This window comes from Elephas maximus, chromosome 1 (genome assembly GCF_024166365.1).
Source record: "Elephas maximus indicus isolate mEleMax1 chromosome 1, mEleMax1 primary haplotype, whole genome shotgun sequence".
Taxonomy (NCBI): Eukaryota; Metazoa; Chordata; class Mammalia; order Proboscidea; family Elephantidae; genus Elephas; species Elephas maximus.
This window is the reverse complement of record NC_064819.1, coordinates 1,110,910-1,122,576: the sequence shown is the minus strand read 5'-3', so window position 1 is coordinate 1,122,576 and position 11,667 is coordinate 1,110,910. Positions and strand designations below refer to the sequence as shown.

Here is an 11,667-nt window from a genome sequence, read left to right as displayed (position 1 = left end):
TGCCCCTTTAGTTTTGTTTTGTTTTATAGGCCTGTCTAATCTTTGGCTGAAGGGCGAACCTCAGGAGTGACTTCGTCACGGAGATAAAAGGGTGTTCGGGGGCCATACTCTCGGGGTTTCTCCAGTCTCTGTCAGGCCAGTTAGTCTGTTTTGTTTTGTTTTTTTTTGCTTCACAGGTTCTTGTTGGCTCTATAGACCTGTCTAATCTTTGGCTGAAAGGTGAACCTCAGGAGTGACTTCAGTACTGAGTTAAAAGAGTGTCTAGAGGCCACACTCTTGGGATTTCTCCAGTCTCTGTCAGATAGCAAGACTGATCTTTGTGTGTGTGTGTGTGAATTTGAATTTTCTTCCTCACTTTTCTCTCATTCTGTCCGGGACCCTCTATTGTGATTCCTGCCAGAGCAGTCAATGTATTTCTAGCTTTTTAAGGAAGCAGCATATCATTTTCCAAAATGGTTGTACCATTTTCATTCCCACCAGCAGACCATAAGCATTCCAATCTCCCCCCAGCCTCTCCGACACTTGTTATTTTCTGTTTTATTGATTGTGCCAGTAATGTCAGAGTGAGATGGTATGTCAATGTAGCTTTGATTTGCTTTTCTCTAATGGCTAGTGAATGGCTAGTGATCTCAAGCATTTCCTCATTTGTCTGTTAGCTGCTTGAATGTCTTCTTTGGTGAGGTGTCTGTTCATATACTTTGCCCATTTTTTAATTAGATTATTCGTCTTTTTGTTGTAGAGGTACTGAATTTTCCTACAGATTTTAGAGATAAGGCTTTTGTCTGATTTGTCACAGCCAAATTTTTTTTGGCTCTGTAGTTTCTCTTTTTACTCTTTTGGTGAAATCTTTTGATGAACATAACTGTTTAATTTTTAGAAGATACCAGTTATCTAGCTTATCATCTGGTGTTTCTGTGTTGTTAGTTATGGTTTATATCCTATTTATGCCATGTATTAGGGCCCGTAGTGTTGACTCTATTTTTCCTTCCATGATCTTCATAGTTTTTGGTTTTATATTTAGGTATTTGATCCATTTTGAATTAGTTTTTGTGTATGGTGTGATGTGTGGGTCTTGTTTCATGTTTTCACAGATAGACATCCAATTTTGCCAGCAGTATTTGTTAAAAGGAAACCCTGGTGGAGTAGTGGTTAAGTGCTATGGCTGCTAACCAAAGGGTCGGCAGTTTGAATCCACCAGGTGCTCCTTGGAAACTCTATGGGGCAGTTCTACTCTGTCCTATAGGGTCGCTATGAGTTGGAATCGACTCAACAGCACTGGGTTTGGGTTTTTCTTGGTTTATTTCTTAAAAAGACTGTCTTTTCCCCATTTAATGGACTTTGGGCCCTTGTCAAAGATCAGGTGACCATAGATGGATGGATTTTCATCTGGGTTCTCTATTCTGTTCCATTGGTCAATGTGTCTGTTGTTGTACCAGTACCAGGCTGTTTTGACTTCTGTAGGTGTATAGTAGGTTCTGAGGTCAGGTGATGTGAGGCCTCCTACTTTGCTCCTCTTTTTTCAATAATTCTTTACTTATCTGGGGCCTCTTTCCTTTTTATATAAAGTTAATAATTAATTTTTCCATTTCATTAAAGAATGGTGTTGGTATTTGGATTGGTTTGTAGTCTATTCATAGCTGCTTTTGGTAGAGATGATATTTTCACAATGTTGAATTTACCTATCCATGAGCATGGTATGTTTTTCCATTTATGTAGGTCTCTTTTAGTTCCTTGAAGTAGTGTTTTATAGTTTTCTTTATATAGGTCTTTTATGTCCCTGCTTAGATTTATTCCTACATATTTCATTTTTTTAGGGGCTATTATAAATAGTGGAAACCCTGGTGGTGTAGTGGTTAAGAGTTCAGCTGCTAACCAAAAGGTTAGCAGTACAAATCCACCACGCACTCCTTGGAAACCCTATGGTGCAGTTCTACTCTGTCCTATAGGGTTGCTATGAGTTGGAATCAACTTGATGGCAATGGGTTTTGTTTTTTTGGGTTTATTATTAATAGTATTGCTTTCCTGATTTCCTTTTCATAGTCCTCTTTGTTGGTGTATAGGAATCCAACTCATGTTTGTATGTTTATCTTGTACCCTGCTAATCTACTGAACCTTTCTGTTAGTTCCAGTAGTTTTCTTGTGGAGACTTTAGTGTTCTCTATGTATAGTGTAATATCAACTGTGAATAGGGATAGTTTTACTTCTTCCTTACCAGTTTGAGTGACCTTTATTATTATTATTTTTTTCTTGCCTTATTGCTATAGTTAGGATTTCTGGCACAATGTTAAATAGGAGTGGTGATAAAGTGCATCCTTTTCTTGTTCCTGTTTTCAGTGGGAATGTTTTCAGCCTCTCTCTGTCGAGAATGATGTTGATTGCTGGTTTTGTTTAGGTGCCCTTTATGATTTTAAGGAATTTCCCTTCTATTCCTGTTTTGCTGAGAGTTTTTATCAGGAGTGGATCTCTGTCACTGATTCCAGCTGTGGAGGGGTAAAAGAGCCTGGTGTGCTGATAAAGGTAACAAAATGTATCTCTTAAGAAAATACGCATTCACAGTAAAAAACAAAGAAAACAATTGTACAGAGTCAACTCTAGGTCATGGTGCCCCACGAGTATCAGAGTTCATTTATGCTCTATAGGGTTTTGTGTATGTGTGTGTGTGTGTGTGGTAAAAGTATACACAGTAAAAACATATATGAATTCAACAATTTCTACATCTACAATTCAGTGACATTGATTACATTCTTCAAGTTGTACAACCACTCTCACTATCTTTTTCCAAATTATGCTACCACTAATAACATAAACTCAATGCCCCCTAAGCTTTTGATCTAACCTTTTGAGTTGCTGTTGTCAATTTGATCCCACATGACAGTTCTTTAAAAGAGCACGATACTCAAAGCAAACATTCTTCACTAATTAAGTTAAACTGTTTTTTGATTTAAAGATAACTTCAAGAGCTCCATGGGGTTTTCAATGGCTAATCTTTCTGAAGTAGGTTGCCAGGACTTTCTTCTGAGACACCACTGGGCGGCCTCAAACTTCCAACCTTTTGGTTAGCTTCTGGGTGCCTTAACTGTTTGTGCCACCCAGGGACTCACGACACACACATTAGATGTTACATAGGTTCCACATCCCCCCCCATTTTATCTAATTAAGATAGACATTTTTATATGCAAAAATCTAAAATAGTGAATCATAAAGTTTTATGCTGAGATAAACAACATTAATGTGGCTCTTTTCAGGTTTGGGACAATAGTCTGAACTCTTGGGCTTATGGCTTACGGTTTCTGACCTCTGGGACCACCATACAGGGGCGGTGAGCCTTGTCTCAGCAGCCATAGGGAAAAGAAAGAAGTTATGTATAGATAGTTCACAGAAAGCAGATGTGCATTTGATCAGGAACGGAAGCTCATAAGATATGTAGAGTCACTCTATACTACACTGTGCGTAGTTGAAATGACTGAATAGTTATTTGCCAACACGAAAGGCTGCTGGGAGGAAATGAAAACGCTGCTGGACCTTGAGCTGTTTAGAAGCAGGGACAGTGACTTTGTATCTCCAATCATACAGCACATTGTCTCTTTGAATCAATGAATGCATGATAGCTGTTTTTAACCTTATGCATTTACAACCATTGAATTCTGGCCTTGGAAGAAAGTCACCAACCTCTGAGGGAGATACTTAGAAAATCAACTTTCTGTCCTTGACCACAAACGTCACAAATCTGATCTCTCACCCGGATCATAAATGCTGGGCAGATCTGATTAGCTTCTGTGGTTATAAACAAATCTAATTTTTACAAGTGGACTTGGAGAAAATGGTTACAGGGTGACCCTAAGGTATGATCTGGAACTACTGCATTTGTTTCCGTTCCTCTTTCTAATCTACTTAATCCGGACAACAACTGCAAGAAGAATGTTGAAAATGGAAGTTTCCTTTCATTGATATTCAAGATGTCCTTTGGCTCAGAACCTTATTATTTAGAGAGGTAATGTAGCCAATAGGAGCAATGACCTTGTTCCACTGATACTTATCTACACACAGGTTCAAGACGGTAGTCCTTCCCTCTTCTTCAGAGAAAGTACTTCCTGTCAGTCATTTTCTCCATAACCTCAGATAAGCCTCCACTGATTTAAGGGCAATAAGCATTATCATCTTACAATAACATGATGTTTGGGGGGAAAATTCTAATACTTTCACATAAAAGAAGTTTCAAAATCACAGGCTATGAAAAGTGGGGAGAGTGTATATTTACCATAGGGACTTTTACCGTGAATTTCCTGACCCTGGCTTGATTGAAATCTCAACTTAAAGACTGCAACAATATAGATTTCTTTAAAGTTGAATTGTTCATTTCACTCAGCTTTGAATGAGAAAAACCTCAAGGTGAGGCACAAGGGGAGATACAGCGGAAGGAGAACTTAAGGATGGAGCTGCTTTGCAGATCAGAGCTTTTGAAAGAAACAGTCAATTTCGTAAGAAGCGAAACCACGGAACAGAGTATCACATTGTCTTTCTGTTCACTTTGTTTCACAAAATCATTCGGGCTCATCTTAACTGTCCTCTCCCACCTCCTAGCTCTTCTGTTTCTCAGACGCCGCTGGGGTAGGTAACCTGATTCAACCCTGAAGAACTCAGGGGAAGAAGGGAAGCCTTCTACTTTAGAATTTTTTTTTCCATCCTTCATAGGCACACAAAATGAGGACATCACTACGCAAGCTTGGAACTGGGAAGTTGCTTTGGGTCCTCTTCCTAATCCCTTATCTGGGCATCTGGAGTATCCACGGTAAGGCACCTGCTTAGATTATTTCTGGGTTTATTTCTCGGGGGGTGTTGGAGGCAATGCTTTCTCTTACTGAGCTCAGTAGAATGTGATGTTCACGCCAAGTGATAATGGTAGATGAAACCAGGTAGTTAGATTTGCTCACTGAAGACGTTAGAGGACATGACCAAATTAGAGCATGGCACTCACTCACCTGAAGAGTGGGCACTTGGTCCACAGCTTGGTGAGCTTCCTGAAAACGCGTGGTGATGGCGAGGAAAGCTAACGTGTATCTTATAAGCCATTGTGTGCAAATCTAGCTGCCACACTGAGGGTGAAAAACAGCTTGTTCTTTCCAAATGGAGACCAGGACAGAGTTGTGCGCTCAGCTGGGTCGACGGTGCTGGATAACCGGGTATACCTAGCTCTATGGTTACTCTCTGATTATGTTGTCTCTAAATATGACCTTGCTGCTTGCTACAGTGGGTTGTGTGTTTTGAAAAGACCAAGTGAGGAAATCATGACAAATACAGGAGGAAACATTCCGTCATTGCCCCAATTTTGCTGTAAGTGAATGATCACTACTCGCCTGTTGTTGTCAATGAAGAAAATAGGAAACAGCTGGGGCTCTGGCATAGCTAACATTCATTCACCCTGTAGAGATTTATACAGCCAAAAAACACACTCTTTCTTCATGGTGAGGTCACTTGCTCCCCTACTTCGACCCTACCCACCTACTACCTGTTGCCACTGAGTTGCTTCTGACTCATAGCGACCCTCTAGGACAGAGTAGAACTGCCCCATAGGGTTTCCAAGGAGCACCAGGTGAATTTGAACTGCCAACCTTTTGGTGAGCTGCCACGGCTCTTAAGCACTAAAGCACCAGGGTTTCCTGGGTACATTGACCCAGGCACCCACATATTGTGAAGGGGGAGGCCTATGGCTAGCAGAAGTGTCTCGTTTCCTCAGTTGGTTCAGGTTTCAAATATCCTGGCTTATTGTGCTACAGGAGTCCCTGAGTGGTGCAAATGGTTAATGCGTTCTGCTGCTAACTGTAAGGTTGGAAGTTCATGTCCATCCAGATGTGCCTCAGAAGAAAGGCCTGGTGATCTACTTCTGAAAAATTAGCCATGGCAAATGCTGTGGAGAACAGTTTTTGACCCTGACACACATGGGGTTGACACAAACCAGAGTCAACTCGACGGCAACTCGTTTATCATGGTAACTGGTTTTGTGTGCTGAGCTTTTAAACTTGAAAACATGATCACTAAGGTCGTGTGGAATGTCATCTTCATTTCTGGAACTGTGTGGTTTAGTTTGTCTCCATGATGCCAGGACCCCACACAACCAGGTGCAAAGTAAAAATTTTCTTTCAGTCAGCTAAACACTTTTGTGCTTAGAGGATTTGGTGGCTGATCAAATTTTTCATTTTCCGTCGGATACTTAGAGTCACATAGATACAACCACAGTTAAATATTATTAAGCAGAACTCTCACCAAATATATGCACTATTTTTTAATGAAATAATAGGAAGTAAAATAATTTTCAGTGCTGTGGCACATTGGCGTGGGGTACAAATTCTATTTCTCCTCCCAGTGTGGTATAGCGTGTTGTTGTTGCTAGGTGATGTGCAGTTGATTCCGACTCATAACGATCTTATAGGACAGAGCAGAACTGCCCCACAGGATTTCCAAGGAGCAGTTGGTGGATTCAAACTGCCGACCTTTTGGTTAGCAGCTGTAGCACTTAGCCACTGCACCTCTAGGGCTCCAATGTTGATTACAAAATGGACTTGGGTGTTAGGGATGGGTTCCTTTACTGTCTCTTCCACTTAGTGTGACCTTGGTTAAGATTCTTACCCTCTATTCTCTGTAGTTTCCTCATTTATAAAGTAGAGATAATAATTATAAACTATGGGGCTATTGTGAAGATTATAAATGCAAAAACATGGGTAAGGTGCCCAACACAGTCACGGCAAGTACTAAAGGCTCGGTAAATAGTGATGGTGGTTTACTGATATTTTCATTAACCAATCCCACAAAATTCAACTTTTAACATTATCATTTAAAATAGTTGAATTTTTAAGGCTAAAATGAAGTGAATAAAATATGTAATGCAATATATTTTGGCCAAAATATAGCGGATCAAATTATTTGGAAAGTGAGATGGAAACACCTGGTCAAAGTCCTGGCCAAGTATCTGGTGTCACAGCTTATACAGCAGGTTGCAGCATTAGTTGCATGCAATTAAGGATACAGGTTGTGATAAAGGGCATTTGGCAAGATTTTTTCTCCCAGGCAGAGCTAATGGCTCCATTCCTTTAAACCACGTTAATTACAACTTTTCTATTTTGGGGACTTCCTGTAATTTACTTAATCGCTGCCTTCTTAGCACTGGCACAATTTCAAGATGTTTAAAGATAATTTTTACAGGAGATTTTTTTTTTTCCTCACCTGAAAGCAATGTGAGGTCTGTGTGCCTCTTCCCAGGAGGAAGGCTGCACGTGTAACAAGTTGGAAAAAGGGCAATGTTCTCTACAAAACTCCTCTTTAAGGGCCTTCTTTTTATTAAGAAATTATGCTTGCTTTTTTGGTGTGTGTTTCTCAAAAAAAAAAAAAAGAGGAAATCTCTACCTCTGATGAAGGTAAATAAAATTGTCAATAGCTTTCCTTCAGGGACTGGCGATGCTGGCACTGCTCGCTGTGGGCCGTGGCCACTCCTGGCTGTTGTCTGTCCCATGACCATAAGAGCTGCTCCAGCTCTGAGGCCCTGGGCCAGTTGTTCAGTTGAGGATCAACACAGGATTTTCTACCCAGACAGGAATTGTTAAGTGTCTTCTGGGGCTTTGACAATGGCAATGCGTGTCACACAGTGTGATCTCTGTAGTAGAACGCTTTAGGAATGTGAGAAAATGTTCTGGGAGGAAGCAGAGATGTACCTTCGAATCATAACACGTACCCCACGCTTGTTCTGGGCATCGCGATAACCACCTACCATTGAAAGCAATATCCAGAAATATCCATGTTGGTTTCTGATAAAATACCAGAGGCTCCCTTTGATGCTGCTTTCTACAACTTCTGAAGTATGCTTTCTCTGTCCTCCTTTTTTTCCTGAAGCCACTGGGACCAAGCTGGGGGGCTTAGCATCCTTAAAGGGTAGGGTCCATTGGTACTAGGGAACCCGAGTCTCTCCTGACCAGAAACAGTCTCTAAAATTATCAACATGGTGAATTTTTCCTTGGCGTTCTTTTAATTGGCTAAAAACTTTTGCTGCTCAAGAGAGATAATTATACATTGGCCAACTAATTCTCCACTAGATACTCATCCTTGTCACACAGGGTGGGCAGGGGTCTGAAGAGGGAGGACACATGGAAACCCTATGGCCTGGGGAGACAAGGTGGTGACCAGTAGGCAGAACTGCAGAAGGACATTAATCACCTGGGAGAGTTGTAGTGAAGAAGTACTGAGAACAAGCTTGGAAAAGTATCCAAAGTTTTTTCACTTCCCAGTTTTGTCCAAGGCCAACCTTGTCAGATCAGTATAATTCTGTAGAATTTCATCTCTCATATAAAATAAGGGTGTCTTTCATCTTTATAAGGGATGTGCTGCCTTTTCTATCCTTGTTTGTTTGTCTGATATTTTTTATGTTATAAAAAAACCAGTCACCATGCACTGCTGATGGTCCTTAAAGAAGCAGTTGGGAATAACTGTTCAGAGTGCAGACACTTTTGACAGGCCTTCTGGGTGTCCAGCTTGCCACTGTCACTTACTGCTTTTGTGACCTTGGATTATTATTTCTTTTTCTTTTTTTTTGGTCACTTCCATAGATTCATCCCATCAGAAAGAACACAGTAAAGCCAAAACTAACTCAGTTAATAAGGGGGAAATCTGTCAGAGAAGGAAAACGCAAATATTTTCCACTAAATAGACAGTGATAAAAAAAAGTGATGATTGAATCCTGTTGAAGACAGAAAACTTGCCAAACCCAGAAAAACAAAGCTGTCCATTGAATTCTGGCTCTCATGGTTTTCGCTGTCCTAATTCCTGGCATTTATTGGTATTTATTATGATCCAAGCACTGTGATGACTTTTCCTGTATGGTCTCTTTTACTTTCTAACAACCCTAAAGGCTACAACCTTGTGCTTTGGAGTTAGGCCTGGGGTCAAGTCCTTTCCCTGGCTCTGCTACCCACCAGCTGGTGACTTTGAGTTGCCACCCACCAACTGATGACCTTGAGCAACTTAAAAATAAAAATAATAGTCACTACCTTATAAAATTATTGTAAGGATCAAATGAGGCAATTTAGGTATGGAACCCAAAAGTGCCTAGCACACAATAAGAACTCAAAAAATATTACAACATGCTTATAATTTGACCTGTCAGAATGGTGCCCAGAAGGGTCCACTGCACGTTGACTATGTGAGGAACGAAGTGGTTTTGACCATGTAGCAATGAATGTGAAGCAGCGACTCAGTGATGACCTCCCAAATATAACTTAAACTGTCCATCTGCTGTCTGACCTGATGACCCTTTAAAATCTCTGCTTGTCATATTCTTAAATATTTCAAGCAGAGGAAATGGCACAGGCACTTAGTAAACTTTTGTTACAAACAGCTATGGAAAATACCAAAATGACTGTTTCAGACAAAACATTTCAGAATTATCCCAACCTAGATAAAACCAAGAGATACATGGCTTAAGCTCTTAAATTGCTCAATACAACTTGATTGAAGAGATAGTCTTTCAGATTTTCCCCCAAAATAGTCATATCGGTAAATATGAGAAATTCTAGCCCTAGAAAAAATTTCTTCAAAGTACACCATGTGAAAGTAGATTTAAAAAAAAGGTTTTACGTTCCATTATAAGAATGTATACTTTTGGAAGAACGGAATTTTAAGAGGAGATAATAATAGAAGATGATTGTGAAAGGTCTCTCGGTTTTCTTGTTTCATGGTCTTTGTTTTTTAGGTAATGGAAATAAATATAGATTCAGACCAGGTGAATTCCTTTTTTTATTGTACTTTAAGTGGAAGTTTACAATTCAAGTCAGTGTCTCATACAAAAACATATATACACATTGTTATGGGACACTAGTTGCTTTCCCTACAATATGACAGCACACTCCTCTCCACCTTGTATTTCCCATGTCCATTCAATCAGCTTCTGTCCCCTTCTGCCTTCTCATCTTGCCTCTGGACAGGAGCTGGCCACATAGTCTCACGTGTCTACTTGCACTAAGAAGCACACTCCTCACCAGTGTCATTTTATGTCTCATAGTCCAGGCTAACCTTTTAAGAGTTGGCTTCTGGAATGGTTTTAATTCCGGGCTAACAGAGTATCCAGTGGACATGTCCTCTGGGGTTCCTCCAGTCTCAGTCAGACTGTTAAGTCTGGTCTTTTTACTAGAAACTGAGTTCTGCATCCCATTTTCTCCTGCTCCATCATGTGTTCCATGTCAGGGCAGTCATTGGTGGTAGCTGGGCATCATCTAGTTCTTTCGGTCTCAGGCTAAAGGCTTATGTGGCCCTTTCAGTCTCTTGGGCTCATATTTTCCTTGTGCCTTTGGTGTTCTTCATGCTCCTTTGCTCCAGGTGGGCTGAGACCAATTGATGCATCTTATATGGCCACCAGCTAGCTTTTTAGACCCTAGATGCCACTCACCAAAGTGGGGTACAGAACGTTTTCTTAATACGCTTTTTTACACCATTTGACCTAGATGTTCCCTGAAATCATGGTCCCCAGAGCCCTGGCCCTGCTACTCCTTCGCTTGAAGTGTTTGGTTGTATTCAGGAAACTTCTTAGCTTTTGGTTTAGTCCAGTTGTGCTGACTTCCCCTGTATTGTGTGTTGTCCTTCCCTTTGCCTAAAATAATTCTTGTCTACTATCTAGTTAGTGAATACTCCTCTCCCTCCCTCCCCATCCTCGCAACCATCAAAGAATGTTTTCTTTCATGTTTAAACCTTTTCTTGAGTTCTTATAATAGTGGTCTCATACAATATTTGTCTTTTTGTGACTAATTTCACTTAGCATAATGCCTTCCAGATTCCTCCATGTTATGAGATGTTTCGCAGGTTCGTCATTGTTCTTTATTGTTGGGCAGTATTCCATTGTGTGAATATACCGTAATTTGTTTATCCATTCTTCCACTGGTGGGCATCTAGGTTGTTTCCAACTTTTTGCTATTGTAAACAGTGCTGCAGTGAACATGGGTGTGCATATATCTATTCCTGTGAGGGCACTTATTTCTCTAGGATATATTCCAAAGAGTGGGATTGCTGGATCGTAATGGTAGTTCTATTTCTAGCTTTTTAAAGCATCACCAAATAGATTCCCAACTGCAGTATATAAGTCTTCCAGTCTCTCCAACATTTATTATTTTGTGTTTTTTGGATTAACGCTAGCCTCACTGGGGTAAGATGGCGTCTCATTGTAGTTTCGATTTGCATTTCTCTAATAGCTAATGGGAAACCCTGGTGGTGTAGTGGTTAAGCGCTATGGCTGCTAACCAAAAGGTTGGTTAAATCCATGGGGCCGTTTTACTCTGTCCTATAGGGTCACTATGAGTCGAAATCAACTCAATAGCAACAGGTTTGGTTTTTTTGGATAATGGCTAATTACAGTGAACATTTCCTCATGTATTTGTTAACTGCCTGAATGTCTTCTTTGGTGAAGTGTCTGTTCATATGCTTTGCCCTTATTTAATCGGGTTATTTGTCTTCTTGCTGTCAAGGTTTTGCCGTATCTTGTAGACTTTAGAGATTAGACGCTGATCAGATTTGTTGTAGCTAAAATTTTTTTTCATAGTGTGTAGGTTGTCTTTTTACTCTTTTGGTAAAGTCTTTGTATGAGCACAAATGTTTAATTTTTAGGAGATCCCAGTTATCTAGTTTCTCTTACGGTGT

At 40.3% G+C, this 11,667-nt stretch overlaps 1 protein-coding gene across 1 annotated transcript in view; it reads left to right on the top strand.

The window, feature by feature from the left end:
- The first annotated feature begins 4,530 nt into the window (after window positions 1-4,530).
- Window positions 4,531-11,667, top strand: part of BTLA (B and T lymphocyte associated) — a 43,753-nt gene continuing 36,616 nt past the window's right edge. The window contains exons 1-2 of the mRNA XM_049876434.1: window positions 4,531-4,608; window positions 4,693-4,789. Of these exons, the coding sequence (XP_049732391.1) occupies window positions 4,702-4,789 (88 nt within the window). The 5' untranslated portion in view covers window positions 4,531-4,608; window positions 4,693-4,701. The remainder of the gene's footprint in view (window positions 4,609-4,692; window positions 4,790-11,667) is intronic.